Source organism: Phlebotomus argentipes, unplaced genomic scaffold, assembly GCF_947086385.1.
Source record: "Phlebotomus argentipes unplaced genomic scaffold, Phlebotomus argentipes genome assembly contig_17, whole genome shotgun sequence".
Taxonomy (NCBI): Eukaryota; Metazoa; Arthropoda; class Insecta; order Diptera; family Psychodidae; genus Phlebotomus; species Phlebotomus argentipes.
The window spans coordinates 51,899-69,956 of record NW_026776166.1 but is presented as its reverse complement, the minus strand read 5'-3'; the positions used below and the strand labels follow the sequence as shown (position 1 = coordinate 69,956).

At 43.3% G+C, this 18,058-nt stretch overlaps 2 protein-coding genes across 2 annotated transcripts in view; one reads left to right on the top strand and one right to left on the bottom strand.

Moving 5' to 3' along the window:
• LOC132256742 (sushi, von Willebrand factor type A, EGF and pentraxin domain-containing protein 1) overlaps window positions 1-2,828 on the top strand; it is a 29,910-nt gene extending 27,082 nt beyond the window's left edge. Inside the window, exons 10-13 of the mRNA XM_059753266.1 lie at window positions 746-1,003; window positions 1,450-1,695; window positions 1,802-1,941; window positions 2,148-2,828. Of these exons, the coding sequence (XP_059609249.1) occupies window positions 746-1,003; window positions 1,450-1,695; window positions 1,802-1,941; window positions 2,148-2,318 (815 nt within the window). The 3' untranslated portion in view covers window positions 2,319-2,828. The remainder of the gene's footprint in view (window positions 1-745; window positions 1,004-1,449; window positions 1,696-1,801; window positions 1,942-2,147) is intronic.
• On the bottom strand, window positions 2,736-16,958 carry LOC132256765 (fibrillin-1). The gene is made up of 10 exons (XM_059753312.1): window positions 16,880-16,958; window positions 14,011-14,200; window positions 12,776-12,933; window positions 12,091-12,462; window positions 9,345-9,470; window positions 5,227-7,525; window positions 4,869-5,170; window positions 4,676-4,806; window positions 3,574-3,727; window positions 2,736-2,797 (listed from the first exon to the last, which is right to left on the bottom strand). Exons 1-10 carry the CDS (start codon window positions 16,953-16,955, stop codon window positions 2,736-2,738), a joined length of 3,870 nt encoding a protein of 1,289 aa, XP_059609295.1. The 5' UTR covers window positions 16,956-16,958.
• Window positions 16,959-18,058: the final 1,100 nt, after the last annotated feature.

Here is an 18,058-nt window from a genome sequence, read left to right as displayed (position 1 = left end):
ACTTACCCAACAATCCATTTGGGAGCCTCTCTTGTATCATTTTCAATTAACTCTGCCACATTCCTTCGGATGTAATAAAAGCCCAGGGAATTTTCTGCACTAATTCTCTGTGGTGAAGAAACTTTCTCACGTGTTTCGGTTCCCACCTTTTCCTCATAATTGCAAAATTAGTTTAATTCCACACACCCCGAAAATTTATTTCATTAAAACTTTCCAAAGAGTGCGTTGAGGATCTTCCCTTCCCGGCATTTTTTCCCGCTCCTTCAGTTTTGCCGGGGCGAGAAAGTTTGCCAACACAGTGTTGCAATTCATCCTGAGAAGGAGAATTATTGACATTCCTTAAATTTCAATTTCACTTGATCAATCGTCTTGGAAGCCACATTTTCCCAAAAGGGAATTTATTGGACTCATATAGTGTGGAAGGCTAAGAATTAATTGGAATTTCTGAGGTCACATTTCCAACCATTGTTTGGCTTCTTCGATGGACTATGAAGGCGTGATGCAATAAAAACCCACTATTTTCACCAACTCCAAACAGTATAGACGAAAAAGCATCTACAGAAATTCCCCTGAAGCATTTTAACTGCAAATTTCGGAATACACGAGCAAAAAAACCGGAAAAATGTGCTCATTTCCACGCGAATTTCCATTTTGTCGTTGTCCAGGGCAGTTGGGCAATTAATACAGCGAGTTTGTGCTTATTCAGAATGGTCACTCACATGAATTTTGCATGAATGCCCTGCAGCTCTCGATGTGAGTGGAAATGCATCTCTGAATGTCATTTGTCCGCCACTGTTCCCACCCCGTCACGGGTATCTCGAGTGTAGCCGCGAGGGCAGCGATCGGGAGCAACAACACGTCCGGGAGGCGGCCAGGGTGTCAAACTCACCAGGAAGCCTCTGCGAGCTGCGCTGCCCAGGAGGATTCCGCCTCTCTGGGAGCTTTTCCGTGCAATGCGACACGCAAGGACAGTGGCGAGGACAGCAGGATGGCGTTTGCATCAGTAAGTTCACTCATGCCTTACATTAACATACCAAATTCATTGGGTTAATTTTATCGCGAAAAATCATGGATTTGATAAATAATTGAATAGTTAATCAATGAACCGTCAGCCATGAATGCAGACCATAAATGAAACTATTTCAACTGGATTGATAAATTTTTTTAACACGAAATTCCAGCAACTGATATTCGCGAATTCACTACAATATTAGGCAATTATAGTTTGTTGAATGATTGAAAATTCAGTATGAATAACAGAGTTTGGACTGTTGAATCAATCCATATTTAAATCATTGAATGAATTTGCAACGTTCGCAACGCATTGAAAGAAATTTAAAATATGAAAATAAGAATTTTGCAAGACAAGCCTCATCCAGCAGCTTTAATTGTCTAAAGTAAAGACGGCCCACGAGTGATACGGAGTAAGACAGAGTGCTGTCTTTGCAGAGTATCCAACACCTCATCTCACGTGTCCGCCGGACATCAGATTGGAGATTCCGCCCGGCGAAGACTCTGTAACCGTCGAGGTGAGTCCGCGGACGGATTCTGCTATTGTGGAGAGCCTACCGAGCTGGGTTCTGGCCCAGAGCGGTCAGCTACATTTGCAGCCAGGTGACCTCAATGTCACATACATCGCCAGGCATCCCATCTCCCGCATCTCCGTGTCCTGCGCTTTTTCCATCATAGTTCTGGGTGAGTTTCGCCACAAATTGAATTAAGTGATGCATAGAGCGTTCACTTCCGGCTGCCGCTAAGCGGAAATGAGAGCGCCATCCTTTGACTCGCCAAATCCTTGCAGACGGCCAACCGCCCTCCGTGACATTCTGTCCGGCCGCCCAGAGGCACACGTTGGACGACAACTCGAGCAGCATCGCAGTCACATGGCCTGAGCCCTCCTTCACGGACAACATCAACGTGTCAGATGTCACGAGGACAAATGTAAGTGAACCCCCAGGGGCCAACCTCGCACCCTCTCCGTCCGTAATTAATTGCACAGTCCAGTGTGACTAATTCACCCCGAAAGCCCAACTCTTGGGGCTTAAATGTTTGCAAAAGCAATCGATAAATTTTCCAAAGTTACAGAATAATTAGAATTAGATGTCCTTTTTCATGAAAATTGCATGGTTTACGGGTTATCTTTGCAGGCTCCTGGTAATTTATTTGGCGTCGGCAGTCATCTGGTGACTTACACGGCCAGAGATGAGGCGGGCTGGAGCACAAAGTGCAGCTTCAAGATCCTCATTGTGAGCTCCATGAGGCGCTTGCAGGAGCAATTTGTTAGGCAGCAGCTGCCAAAATACCACGAGCTGTATTGAGAGTTGCGCCAAAGTGTGATAGATCAAGATTTCCCCCAAAATTCCGAACATGTACAAAAAAATCTCTGTCATTCATTAGTAACTTTATTCACAATCATCCCTTCTTTCACATGGTTGAGGGGCGGAGAGATTGGGAGGGAGTTGAGTGTGTTTATCCTTTTCCCCCATTTCTCAAAAAGAAAAAAAAAGAAAATCCATAAGTATAGGCGATTAGATACGATGTCACCGGCTAAGAACTCGCGAGTAAGATAGTCGTAAAAATATGATATATCAATTTTAGGATTAGCAGAGGCTATAGTGTGTGTGCGAGTACTTCAACAAGTTAAATTAGTCTGTTAAAATGCAATTATCGATTTGGGAAGAAGAACCCTTGGAGGTAGAAGTGTTGCAAGAAGTCTCCTTAATTCCTCACGCCCTTCACACCCATCTGCCCCGCTCGAAGCGCGGGAAGCCCCAGCGATGGTAGTGCCGCAGAGGACCTGAAAGGGAAGGTTTGGAAAGAATGTACAGCTGAAAAGTTGAAAGATGCAGAAAGGAAACTTGCGCGCATTTGCCATCTAAGCTCCCGAGAGGCAATGGGTCACTATCTCAGGCTGAGTAGCCTCACCCCAACCCCTAATTTCTCACTAATCCCCCAAGAGATGCAAGAGCTGGAGGAAAGTTTCGGCCAAACACTTGTACCACCCACTCAGCGTTACAAGTTGCCCGACAATTGTTATTCAGCGAGTGTCGCTGCATTGTTGAATCTCCCTGACTTTCTTTTCCACCCTCTTTTTCTCCCCCTGCCCAAAAAGCTTCCTGTGCCGGAGAACTTTTTCTCACACTCGCGCGCGCCCAGAAACTTTCGCGCGAAAACTTGCCAACCGATTAAGTAATTAAAATTTAAGATCTTCGGTAATTGTGTAAAATGCAGATTTTTCACTTCGGACCAACTACGAGAGCTTTTGCCAGTGGATGTGCTTCTCGCTGCGCCACGCCCGCGAAAACTTTTCGGGGCGCTCTTGAAAGGACAATAAAATATTGAAGAGCCCTGTTTTCGCAACTCTTGCATCGCGCGCGCGGTTTAACTTAATTAAGGATTAATCCTTCTACCTCCGTGAGGAGATTTCGCACGAGTAGCTGAAGGATTTTGTGGAAATTACTGGCTGCATATTGCTCAAGTTTAAAGGATGTGAAAGAAGACGTTCCCTTGATTGTAAGAATTGTCACGAGAGAAGTAATAAAAGTCATACCTTTTTGGACAAAATCTACTCACTTGCGTTTTGATGGGGCCACAGCGGGAACTGGCCCTGGGCGAAGGGCCTCTGATGGGTCGCCTGCTGCTGATGCTGCTGCTGCTCCTGAGGCCTCCGGATTACATTGTAGTGGATGAGGATGTTCTTCACATAGCAGCCGGGCGGCAAGTGCAGCTGATGGACGGGAAAGTGGTAATCGATCGTTATGCACGTGATCGGGGCCGCAGATTTGGCGATCACGATCACGCGATTGTGACGGAGTGACGTGAAATGAGCACACAAAGCTGATGATGATCCGTGACGAACCAATGTACTATGAAGCTGAGGAAAGCTGGGCGTTAAGACATCATTGTAACGCTGCCTGTGAACCTCTTGCGACAATTCCAAGTATGTTTTTTATCATCCATTCTGCAAAGCTTACCACAAAGCGTGCATGATTTTTTTGCACACATTCGAAAAAATATGTGCTCCAAATTAAACAAAGAGATTTCCAGCAGAGGCAAAACTACGTGATAAATGCCTCACAGTGTGAATTTTTCCAGCAAACAACGCAGCATGAAAAGTTTTCAAGCGGAAAATTTCAATACAGTCACGCGAAACTAAATAATTCGCCATGAATAGTCCGGAGCTTAAAAGCAACACAAGTGGAAAATCATGAATGATCCGAATGCGTATGTTGTCCAGAATGAAATCTCTGGCAGATACAATTGTGTAAATCAGAGAGAAAGCGTATTAAACAGTCAATTGTGTGATGGAAAATTCATGAAAACTCCACAAAACTTTCCAGACAACCCAGCCATGCACAGAAGATGGTCGAAAAAGTGAAGGATGTAAAACTGCAGAATACTTTGAGGAATTCTTGAAACAATTTATCATGGTATACACAAATAACACAGAGAGAAAAACTTACCAAAAACACTTTGTTTTATATGCGCGGTGAGAAAATGCAAAGATTATTATTAATTTGTGAGAGATGATGAGAAGTCTTCGGCGGCTGAAGCTCACAAAGCTCACGCATTATCGCAAAAGCCAGTGATAAATGTCAATGAAATGTTTCGGTGGATCTTGAGCACTTTTGGAATGATGTCGAAGATGGTGGTAAAAGAGGCGAATTCTACTTACAGGGTAGTTCGTATCAATTCTCACCGCGGCCTTTCCCGGACACACCAGGAAAGACTCATGATTGTCCAAGAGCTTCGACGGTTTCTGCGCTGGAATAAACTGAACGGCTTTTGGGGCCTCTGAAACTGGCTCTGTTTGCACAAAAACCACGAGTATTAGATAACATGAAGTCTGTTAATCGAACAGATCTTACCTTTAATCATGATCCTGAAGCTGCATTTCGAACTAAGACCCTCAAAGTCGGTCGCAACGTAACTAACAAAGTGAACTCCTGGGGCAAATCTCTCTCCGGGCTGTCGAGACTTGTAAATTTGCTTCAAATGACTATGGGAAGTGAAGACTGGCTCTTTCCAGAACACCGCCTTCGAGGTCTCACCATCATCCAGCTGCACCACGAAGCTTTCCGGACAGAAAGTCACTTCTGGAGGCTCTTGTTCCTTCACAGTCACCTTCATTCGGCAGATTTCATTGAGATTTGCATTGGGACTGCGCGCTCTGCAAAGCCAAACCTAATTAGATCTCTGGAATAAATGTCAATTCAAAGTCCATACCTGAATGTAATCTCAGTCACTCCAAGCGGAACTGTTCCCTCGAGATGTTTCGCCCATTCGGGATGAGTATCAACGTATTTCCACCAGTCGACATTTGTTTGAGGCCTCTGCAGACGGATATTGAAGGCAGTTTGTCCTCTGGGAGCGATTACAGTGATGTCTTCCGGACATCGGATAAACGGTCTGACAATCTCCACTCTATTTTCGGCCTCCAAAGCGGAAACGCAGGTAAGTTCATGACTTGGTGCCCAATTCTGCTGGGCATCGCAAAGCGCTGATCGCTTTCCGGCTGGCTTAAAGCCAGGGAAGCAGTGCAGAAGACATCTGGTGCCAGCTGCGGATCCATTAAGCATGCAAGACGTTGGGAAGATGGTTCCAAATTGTGGTCTAGCGAGTCTCGGACAGGAGTGCGGAATACAGGTAGGTTCCTCAAAGTCCCACGATCCTGATCCGTTACAGGAACGAATGGAAGCTCCATCGAGTTTGTATCCCTTCTGACACCACATAGAGCATCGGGTTTTGTAGAAAAGTTGCGTCGGATGACGAGATCTGGAACAGCGCATTTCACCGAACTGGGGAGCTCTAATGGGCGGACACAAATCTCTGATCTCCAGGCAAGATTTTCTATCTTTATCCAACTTGAAGCCCATCCGGCAGGAACAGTAAACCTCTCCGTCTTTGCTGACATCACAGAATTGCGTGCATCCAGCGATTTCGCAGGGATTCAGTGATTTGCAGGTGTGATTGTCAGCGTCAAGTTGAAAACCTGGCTGGCAAAGGCAGCTGTAAGATCCTGGCATATTCACACAGGCTCCATTTGTGATGTCACATCCTCCCCTAGTCTCTTGCGCGCACTCATCCACATCCTGACAAGATTTCCCATCACTTCCCAGTTCATAACCGCCAGGACATGAGCAGAACACGACTCCGGAGTGAGAGTTGCATTGATGAGAACATCCACCGTTATCTAAAGCACACCTATCTACAGATGTGCAGGTAATGCCATCAGAGTGCAGCTCTTGACCTTCCGGACAGGTGCATTTGTAGCTTCCAAGAGTATTGACACAATTTAAGTATCCGCATGGATGAGCGCCAGATGAGCATTCGTCCTCATCCAAGCACGTCGCCTGATCCTCGGCTAGCTCATAGCCTGCAGGACAGATACACTCAAATCCTCCCTCTTTGTTTCTGCATTCGTGTGAGCAGGAATGACTTCCGGTGGCGCACTCATCAATATCCAAACATTGCTGATGCTTTTCAGTGTAACCAGCCGGACAGTCACAGCGATAGGAGTGACTTCCTGAGTAATCCTCAACTGGGAAGCAAGTTCCAGGATGGCAAACTGAGAGTCCAAAGCAGGGATCGACACGTTCAACGCATGTCTTTTGATCGCTGCCGAGCGAAAATCCTGCTGGACACTGGCATGCAAAATGTCCATCTCCATTGTCGAGACAACTGTGAGAGCAAGGAGTCTTGGAGGATTCTGCGAGATCAGCGCAAGAATCCCGAACACAAGTTCTCCTGTCGTAGTCTAAGTGGTGATCTTCTGGGCATTGGCAAACATAGGATCCAGGAGTGTTTTCGCAAGAATGTGCGCAAGGTCCGTAAATTTCACATTCATTGATATCCTCACAAGTCTTCTCGTCCTCACGAATTGCATATCCAGGCGGACAGTAGCACTCAAATCCGCCATGGACATTTCTGCAATAATCACATCCTGTTGTAATTTCCTGGCACTCATCGATATCCTCGCAATATCCATCTGAATTCCTTCTGAATCCATCACCACAAGGATCTAGGCTGGGCGAAGAGGCCTCAGGAATGGTTTCTTCAAGTGTCACTTCAGAAACTTCCGGAACCGAAGCAGATTCAGTTGTGCTTAATGGTATTTCTGCACAGTAATAACTTCCTTCGATGTTTACACAACCGTAAAGACACCGACCGCCTTGGTTTGGATCATCACATTCGTTGATATCCCTGCACTCACCATTTGAGTCTCTGTAGAATCCTTCTGGACAGGGATTTTCCTCCACTTCATTGCTCTCCTCTTCATATTCGCCATACACGTCTTCGCCTTCTGGCGGTTCGTATTCATCTTCCTCCCTTCTGTGATCTCCTCTCAGATGATCCTCTTCTTCTTCGGCCTCTTCCTGATGGTCATCAGTTGATGGAACGACGGCAACAGGACCTTCGGTTGTCGTTGTTGTCGGTGGTTCCAGACATTTAAAGGATCCATGTAGATTTTCACATCCATGAAGACACTGACCGGCAATCTCGATATCCAAACATTCGTTAATGTCTATAGAAAAGAATTTTGGGTGTTCAAAGTTTCATAAATACAGACTTTAGAGAGAGAATTATTAATCTTCTAAACCATGTTCGCATGGTAAAATATGAATTTTTGTGCTAAAAACTGACCCACGATGAATTATTTGACCACTTTATTGCCTTGGAAGCCTTCCAGACTCTCCCAATTGATCAACGTTGGCACTTAGGAACAATAAATCATCCTAATTTTTCGCTTCAGTGTTTGTGACGATGGTAAAAAAAAGCCTTCCGGCGCGAGAGAAAGATGAAAAGTCAATAAATATATTAATAAATCGTCATCATTACAACTCATTTGGGTGTTTTGCCTCTCATTAATCCCCTCATGAGATGATTGATGCCTCTAATCTTGTATCTGTCCAACACTCATCGCCTCACTTTTGACTCTGACGAGAGATTCTCGAGAGCCCCTCAGCGCCATCATTCAGCACAGATTCTCCCCGTTTCGGCACTTCAACAATATGAAATTGATACTTCAGGTGGATTTTTATTGAATTTCCGCAGAAGAGCCGCTTGAAATATCAATACATCGAACATTCTTGCCAATTTCCATCGGCCACTCTTGTGAGCAGGACTAATTTAGGACGTAGAATTTTTCATCTCTCCTCCTCTGTCCCCGTGCTCATGAGTTTTGCCCATGAACGGGGGAATTTATTTGGGTTGCCTTTAAAAAGATGATTAGGAAAAAAAAGAGGAACTCCTTCGGCAAACATCCAGTGCGCGCCATCAAAGACGCTGAAGAAATGTGCCTTGAAGATGTGGAAGGATGGAAAAAATGGGTGATTTTATCAGTTGAGAATTTTCCGATGCCACATCAAAACTTCATGGAAAATTCTCATCACGAAGAGCAGAAGCATTGAAAAGAGGAATTGAGTCGGAGGTGAAGTTGATAACATGCAGGTGTTCGTGCTTTGAGGACTCTGTCATTGATTTGTCGATGGGCGGCTGGGGTTCACTTCCCATTCCACCGCATGGTGGGAAAATGAGTGAAAAAGGCGGAAATTCAACGAGAAAATGATAGAGTGAAGATGTGACCTTTTAATTCACTGTTTGAGAGAGAAATTTCCTATCAAAATGAAAAAAAAACTTCTACTTTTATGTGATTTCTTGCTGTGCAGCGCCATTCAGAAACTCTTCACACAATATTTTCATTAAAGACTCATCAATTTAAGAAAAAAATTGATGAGTGTACTTGCGATATGCTTGGCAGAATAAATGACATTCTTGAACCCTGATCTAATCATCTTCCTGGCGACTTTGTAATTTTTTTGCCCGCGAGGCAAGTCTGGGGAATTTCTTTGCTGTTTTTGTCATGCCCTTAATTAGGGTGGCAAAGTTGGTGGCAAAATGAGGGGCGATATAGAAGGGATCACATGGGGAATAATTTAATTAAATCCCCATCTCATTTGCGCTGAAATTCACGCAAATAAACTCAATGAGCGAGTGGAATTGTAATAGGAATTTCTGCATGATTGCTGGCGTCCAACGAAGGCTGGGCTGATCGTCAAGCTAGAGAGCCTTTGCTCGCTCCTTTCCCAAAACATTTTTAGTGGCAATTGACTGAGATGAAATATATGTGATGAAAATGGACTGAGGTGCCATATTTCTGGAGAAAGTCTCACAAGGCGAAGAATTAAATTAAATTAAATGGCTAATGCAGCTGTTGTTCATTCCATGAGTATTTTTAGAGGACTCTCTCTCTCTCTTCCCCATTCCACACACAGTAAACATCAGTGTGGAAAAGCCGCTAAAATTAGCCGGGGAGAAGCGAAAGGGGCGAAGGATTTACTCACCAATGCAAGATCGTCCATTAGAGGGATCAATCTGGAGGCCTTCTTCGCAGAAGCACTCATAAGATCCGTCCAGATTTCGGCACTGTTGCTCACAGCCGCCATTCCTGATGGCACACTCGTTGATATCTGCAAGAAAATACACACAAAAATATTTCACTCCTCATTAAAACACTTCTCCTATGATACATCGTACGAAATTTACGATATTTCCCACCTTCCTCTTCGTGAAATATGACGAAATGCCGCATTTCTTGCGAGATTGTCTATTAAAATACACCGAGGGGACCCTCGAGATCTGAACGAGAACACATTTTGGAAGGAATTGGGGCCATAAATCGCGGATGAGAAAATAAAAAAAAATGTGTGGAGAATGTTGTGGAGTATTAAGAGAAGTGTGGAAGGTGAAAAGCTCCTTTTCCAATCACAATAGCTGTGATTTACTCCAAAATCACTAGTCAAATTGAGGGAAATTTCATAAACAGATGTAATTTACTTGCCGCACAGAATGGCATAAAGTTAATGTCCTGGGAAACAAGCGGAAGGTAATTTGCGATGCATTTTATTGGGAGATTAAATGAGGCGGTTTTTTGGGAGTTAACGAATCTTTCGTCATTCCTTATTCAGGAGTCACTGAGGGAAATGTGTACAAAAGTTTCTGCACAAAATTATTATCATATGTCATAAGTATAATTATGATGGTATTAAAATGTTTGCCTATTTATCATATAATTCATTATTCCCCATGGAAATTCTTCTCCACGAAAGACACTTCATCTCATAAATGCTTTCCTCAGAGAGTTGTTTTATGTTGATCTAAATTCTTGAGATTGTGCATTCCTTCTATTATAAATTTGCCTCTCTGTCTCTCTGAGAATCATATTTATCAATTTATTTGTGCGAATATATTGTGACAATTACTTCTAGAAGCGTTCAGAGAGCTATAAATTGACTTTTTCGCACGTTTCCAAACACTGTCAGTGAGGATTTTAGTCTAGTCGCCGCAAATAAAATAAGACTGTGACATGTTAGAAAAATAAATATTGCTCACTTGAAGACAGCCATCAGGCTTTTTCCTGGGTAAAAACTTCTTTGGCGACTTTGAGGAGGGGGGAGTGGTGTGGGGGGGGAGCGACGAAATCCAGGAAAAACCTCTACACGCAGCTGAAGCTATGGAAATTTTCCATGTTTCGCATATAATCATTTTCCCCCCGAAGATTCGGGAGGCGCATGTTTGCTAATTGAAAGTGAGCGAAGAAAAGTCAACAGGCTAAAATGCTTGTATTGCCAGAAGCTTTGCCATGTTTCTCATCTCTTCTCCGAATATATACAAATTAGCTCATGTCTAATGTTTGCCACATGGAAAACTATATAGCTCACGGGATGATGTGAGAAAAGTTTCTGGGTGTTGGAGATGGATAAATTGTTGTCTATTCAGCACTCGAAGACATCCTTCCTGAACTTCTCTTTGGCAACTTTTCATCGCACCGCCTATTGTAGGTGGGTGGTTGCTGAGGGGATGGCGGTTGGAAATGATTAAATTTCCACCAAGGAATACACAAAGTTCTAACTTGAAAAATTTATTGCCTAACCACGCGATGGGTTAATAAAATTGTTCTTTTCCCCAGAGGCGAGAGTTTGTATGTGTCCCAAAAATATGTCAACACGGACATTTACGGTCTGAATCACGCCAATTTCAACTTGATACGCTCGTGAATTGTTTACTTAACATCTCTTAAGGTATGTTTGAATTGCTGTGGGTGATGACAACACATGAGAAAATAAACCCCTTTCGCCGCGTGCCTAATTTTCTTCACGGAAGGAATAGGCGGAAAAAATTCTGGGAAGAGCGCGCGCTCATGATTTTCTCACCAGCCTCACTCTCTGGCCCACATCCAAAACATCCTCCGTGTGAAGACACAACTCAACAAGACTGTCGTGGGCGGCGATAAACTCTTGTGACGGATTTGTAATTGAAACCGACAGTTGTGGCTAATCTACGGTAAACTCTGACTCCTCAAGACGAAGGGTAATTGCTCTGTATCCCCAATTATTCTTCTCTCCCCGTCAAATACTTCACTCTTTCTTCCTCTCACGACCAGAGGAAACTAAATTGCTCCCTCGAGCATAAACGTGTTTTTCCAATAAATAATCCTTCTGAGGGCATTTTCTCAATTCAATGGCAAGAATGCAGGCTGTGATGCTCATGTTGTCGCCCGTGGAAAACGGAAATAAATTTAAGAAAAATAGACCGAATGGAAAGTTTTCACATCGTCAGCTTAATCAGCAACTGGCAAAAGTTATTGCGGTTTGAACTTTATATTCCAATTTTTCCCAATTCTAATAGTTGCTGATGAAACTTACGATATTTATAGACCACTTGAACGTATAGAAAGTGTGATATAGATTCCAAAGAAATTTTCTATCCCAAATTCCCACACTTCAGAACATTTCTGGGAAAACAAAAACCTAATGCAGGAGCCACCAATAGATTGCAAAATATTTGTGTTGGGCCGATCAAATTGAACCCTCCATCGGGAGTCCCTGAGACGTGAAACACGTGCTCGACATCCTGAGAGAGATCACCATTTAATCTCATATTGTGAACTAATTGCTTGACGTGTTTCCCAGCATCTCTGTCGATGGCTCATTTCGTGGGTGTCAGAGTTGTCCTAAAAATAATCTCGGGCGCCGCGTGATTTAAGCGTTCACCCGCGACGTGACAAATTGATCACCGCGGAAGACTCACCGTTACAGCTGCGCCCGTCGCGGACGTTGAGCTCATAGCCAGGGAAGCAGGAGCACTCCACGTGACTCTCCTGATCGTCCAGTTGCACGCGTCGGCACTCGTGATCGCATCCGCCATGACCCGGGCCACAGTTGGGATCGAAAGGAGTCGTGGGTTCCACAGTGGGATGAACTGTGGTTGGAGTAGCCGAAGTTGGGGCTTGAGTGGGTTCTTCAGTGACTGCCGGAGTTGACTCAGGAAGTTCCTGACTCCCGTTCTCATACTCATACTCCTCTTCTTCCTCTTCTGCTCCATTTCCCTCAGCATGAGTGGCTTCGTGAGCATCAATTTCCTGGCTAATTTCATCATCATACCTCGCATCATCGTAGTCTTCTGCAGAGATAGAGAGAAGCAAGAAAAAAAGAGTAACTTTGTCCCCAACTCTCTGAAGAGTTGTTGCGTATTCTCGGGATGGTTAATTGCTTGCCTAAGAATGTCTCAATGAGTCTATTTTCGTTCCGCCGGCATTCCAGTGGCAGGAAAAACCATCTTCCATAGAGAAGTTGACATCAATTTAGCTTCATTTGAGACACACTCTTCACCGCAGATAGTGAACAATAAATTGCAGAGATGAATGAGACATCCTTAAGCCATGCCGAAATCTGTTCTGATTTGCCATTGACAATTTTTTATGTCCAATTATTACCTTCCTCTTCACCGTCCTCCACGTATTGACACTCCGGCCGGTCGCCTACCCACGCTTGCTGACTGCAGTACAGTCTGTCCACGTGAGGATTCTTCAGCTCATGGTAGTCTTCGCACTCGTAAAAGGCCACCAGGAAGACGTGGTCGCCCTTCCTTCGTCTGCAAGCAGATGGAGAGACAAGAAACCCGTCAGACCGTGTAATGGTCATTCCGCAATCGACACAATTCATCGCACAGCAGCTATTCTGCCATTGAGCAATTGAGGAATTTTGCTGCACTAAAAGGATTTTCGGGAAATGTGGGAGAAGACAAGATGAATATCTCGAGGGGGAATTCATGGGAGATCAAAGTGTGATGTGCTCGTCTGCACCACTTTCACCACACAAAATGTAATTAGCAGTTGGAATGTGGTTGAAAATCACATAAAAAATTTACTAAATAAATTAAATAAGAAGTTTTGTTAGCAAATGTCAGAAAATAGTAAATGAAAAATGTGACTAGCAAAGACTTAAGAATAGAATCCTGACATTTATTTCCAATGCAGCTTGGGAAATAATTTATCCTTTATTCTCTTTTCCAGTTATATCCAAAAATACCATGACTTTAAAATCAAGAAGAAAGACTAATCAAGCGAAGACAAATAAGAGTAAATTTAATCTTCTCAAAATGCCCATAGGCAAAAAAATGGTTTAAAATTGAAATCTTGGTATTACTGACTATGTATAAAAATTTAGACTGCATAAATACATCGATATGTAGATCAAATCACTGCATTTTTTGCTCTTTGAATTGTTTTTATTCTTGCAACACAAAACTAAATATATTACCTAATAATAAGGCACGAATGTAAAATTGAGTCAAGGGGCAGTTATTATGATCGGGAATGGAGTACAATTTCACAAAAGTGTTAGGATATGGAAGTTTGAATATTTACATTGCAAAAACTCCAGTTTCAACAAATTAAAGCATATTCTGGATTTCTGGACTAGAAAAATCGATTTTATTGCTTTTCTATGTCATTTTCAAGGTTATTTGTTTAAATTAATTAAAGCTAAGAAAGTATTAGAAAGTGGTGTACAGATTCAAGGCATATTAACTTCCCCTTGAGTTAAGTCCGGACGTATCTGCACACGAAAATGCTCAAACCTGTCTTTTCTCTTTGAATTTCAACTGATCAGCGTGACAAAGATCCCATAAATATCGCGATCAGACCCATTGAGAGACTCTCTCGCTTACCTGTTGAACTTGACAACGTAGGCATTCTCAATGTTCGGCGGCTTCACGGCGCCCTGACCTCCCATGCACGAGAGGTCGAGCGTACTCGCTAAATCATCACCGATCGCCGTCTCCTCTTGGATGTTGCCACGGAGCTTCTTCCTCTGCTGCTGGTGGTCGCCGGACTCCTCAGACGCCCTGGCATCGTCAGCTGCAACGGAGCCACAAGAAGAGAATTAATCTAAGGGGAGTGTGAAGATCAATAAAAGACTCCCACTCCCATTTTCGGTTATTTATTGGCGATTGAGTGACGGAGAGATGAAATTCTAGAATCTAGATTGCATCGCGCGCACGTCCACCCACTATTTAAAGTGTCCCTTTTCCGTCTCTTTTTTTCGGCAATATCAACTCTGAGAGCCACTCTCAGGTGAGCTCATTTGGCAAAGTGCAGAGTTGAGAAATGCCATTCCTGAAGGGCTTTTCGGTTTCTGGGTAAGGGGGAGGGAGGGGGAACTGCTAAGTAATTACTGCCAGTCATTTCCAAATGTCTGCCATATCAGGAGGGCCTCTTCATCTCAAGAGCGCAAACCCTCCAAACATATAGTCTCATGGTGCAATCTCGTTGGCTAATTGAGCCACAAATTGTGAAGCTCTCTCTGGAAGGGAACAAAAAACTGTCATGTGCCACAAATGTCTCTCCTCATTTAAATGATAATTTCACCGTGGCTAATTTATAGCGCCTCGCATCGCCCACCCACGCCAAGGGGCCCCACAACAATGGCTCTTCTGGAAAGATCGCGCGGGAATTCACTCAATAATTCCATCAATGTTATGATTTTTCATATCTCAGAGCCAATTCTTCTCGCCCATGATTTGTGCGCGCGGAGATGACGGGAAAAGTGTCATAAAAGGTGAAACCGTAAAGGGAACATTGTCAGGTGAAATATGAGGCAATTGAGGTGTTTGTTGAGAGCGTTAAGAGCATGTTTCGTGCGTTGTCATCCGAGAAAATTTTATACGGAGAAAAAAAACATTGATCCCAATTCAACTCTCCGCAGGTCAACTCTATTGATTTTGGTATATATTAATTAATTTATTATGGGCATTACGGAGAGTGAATTTGATTGATTTGGGAATTACACCACACTTTGCACTCTCGCTCTGGCCAACAAACTTAACTCCTGAGGGCACATCTACTAATTTATGGATGAGTCCGTCATTTGGTCGGTGATTTATCGATTCATGTGCGTTGGTGTGTCCACCCAGAATTTGTTTTAACGCCAAAATGGCACAATAAATCAATAGAAGTGGTGTGAGGAGGGCAAAAAAAGAAGAGCAACAGAATTAACAGGCGAATCACACAAGTCAAAAAAATCCAATAGATAAATCTCAAATCACACGCAGTGGAAAATGCGTCTTCACTTTTTCCTCTTCTGGGGAATCTTCTGGGCGATGCATTAAATTTTATCACCCACTAAAATTTTTCGTGTTTTTATTCTGTCAATTCACTCGAGATTGATCATCTCTGGGGATTTAATTAAAGCCACCGAGAGAAAAAAAATGCAGAACAAAACGCCCACCGAAAAAGCCACCCAAAAATCGTAAAAACTGACCAACAGAGCGAGAGTTTCTCTGGAACGACAATTTGTGCCCAATGATTCGCAAATGCCATCCAGTGCACATTAATTCTCCAAGCGCAAGTTTCTGCTTGACGACGATAAGAGTGTTTAAGAGGGCATGCAAAATTAATTGCCACATTGCCATGGAAAATTTCCCGCTCACAGCCACCAAAAGTCACACATAAGACATCAAAGCACTTCGGCGGGAAAATCCTGAGACACCCGAAGCGAGTGTGTGCAAACAATTACAAGTTGTGGAGTTAATATCAGGCGCCGCAACCCTGTGTGTGGACAGGCATTTGCCGCACCCTCAATATCACTAATTCCTCACCCTCTCGTCTCGTGGTTTTTGCATTTTAACCGCCCACCCTCAAGTCATTTGCATAAGACGATCAAGCAGGGAGTGAATTTATGGCTGATGGTGAGTTAAATGACAATAATTTCATGTTTTATGTCTCAAATGGCACAATTTTAAACACACTCCAGCTCATCATCCGACCATTTATGGGCCTTTTGGCGAACTTCTGTGGTTTCTCCACAGGAAATTGAGTGAGAAGTGCAGAGTTAGTTTCTTAATTTCCTCCTGGTCTCACTGCCTCCAACATCACATCCATTCATCAACTTAAGGATTGCTTGTTGCGAGAGATTATTATGTGTTTTTCACTGTCATTCTGATTATAACATTTCTTTCAACTTTTCACACACCAGCGTGAGACTTCAAGTGGGAAGATTTGCGAAAATGGTGTCTTGACAATAAAAATAAATATGAATGGGCAAAACACACCTTTTGGCTGGCGTTGGAAAATCATCTTGACATTTTCATCTCCAAACTCACGCCATGAGAGAATTGTTGGGCGCCCAGGAAAATAGGTATAAAATTTTATTGAGCACCCAAAGAAGAGAGCCGAACATAAAAAGTGTGAGATGTATTAATGTTTGGGACTCCTCTTTATTGATCTCTTAACATCTTTTACGGTCATTCGATTTCGCTTGTGACGGTGGAAAATATGATGGGAATCCATTGAGGATTATCGACTGTGACGAGGGTGAAACTTTCTCAGGACAGAGAAACAGAGTTGTGTGCGTATATCTTTCTAACCTGACCAATTTATTGGGTAAAGTGCTCGTGTCCGCGGAAGTGGCATCATTTGGGTGGTCATTGTCGCGGGATTCGCGGCACAGTAGAATTTAATTAAATGCCAGGAGGGCGGAATGGGGAAATGCTGGACTTGTAATCAATAACCACATGCTGACGCTGATGGGCAACGCACCTGGTCGACAGGAGGGCGGTTGGCCCTGCCATTCATCTGTGTCCAGGTCGCAGAACATGTCCTGTTCGCCGATCATCTTGAAGCCAGGCTCGCAGACGTACCTGGCAGACACATTGTCCTCATTCTCGTCCACGGACAGCGAGGCCGTGGCGAATTCAACGGCAGGCGGATGTTCGCAGTCGTAATGCTGTGCACTTGTGAAGCCTGTGAATCAAAAGAAAAAAAATTTAATTCTTCAAATCACTTCAATACTGAATGTCCTATGACAATACATCAGAAACTCAGATTTATTCAGGAACCCTCAAGACAAAGAAGGTTCCACTAGAATTCTTAGACATGTTTTTACTGGGTATAATTCATTATATTTTACAAAAACACGTTTTCATACGATACTTAGTATAAGAATAACTATGAAATAGTCGTTATCTCTTTCTGGAAAATTTTTCAATTCACTTACTTTTTCACTGATTGTAATTGCACGTTTCTGAAGAGAAATGTGTGTGAAAGTTTTCATATGAATTCATGGAATTTTGTGAATTGCGCAAATTCAAAGCGACCACAAGTGCGCACTGACCACGAGGGATTCTGATGCATATCCTAATCATGCAGCTCCGAAAGCAGAGCCATCAGTCATGTCTCAGAGGGAATTTTACGTTGACATTCTCCTTTCCCCGAGGATGAGGGGCAAAAAGCATAATATTGCATGTTGTGCAATAGTAAATTGATTTGCCATGTGTCAGTGACATGAATTTGATATGACAATAAAACAATGCTGTTTCTTGTGTCTGATCATGTGTTAATTATGCAAAATTATGCTGATTGTCATGCTCTGCCATTCACGCCTCATCTCATCAAGTCAGGAATCCGGATAATCAGGGGTGGTTCAACTGTGTTCAACTAATCCAAATTGCCCATGCATTATGTGTCATTTTGCCTCCCATAAAATACACACACGACAAACAAATCACAGAATTTTCACGAAAATTTGCAAGTGCTCGCGACAATTCTCAATTTCCTCGGGCGATTTGCAATTGTCTCAGTGGCCAACAATGACTGCACTTGTTCTTCTACGATAGTGTCTTTAGCGAACACTTGTGGAAATAGCACACAGCCAGCAGTTGGAACATAAACTCTCCCTAGATTAATCACATGTTGCTGTGTGCATTATGATGCAAATTG

Bases quoted from the DNA above. Each gene is read 5' to 3' on its own strand.
- LOC132256765 (XM_059753312.1), bottom strand. From the start codon at position 16,955: ATGATCGGCGAACAGGACATGTTCTGCGACCTGGACACAGATGAATGG. The intron at 9,471-12,090 runs GTGAGTCTTCCG...ATTTTCTTGCAG, and splicing joins CGACGGGCGCAGCTGTAACG to ATATCAACGAGTGTGCCATC. The intron at 3,728-4,675 runs GTAAGTAGAATT...CCCGTCCATCAG, and splicing joins GAATTGATACGAACTACCCT to CTGCACTTGCCGCCCGGCTG.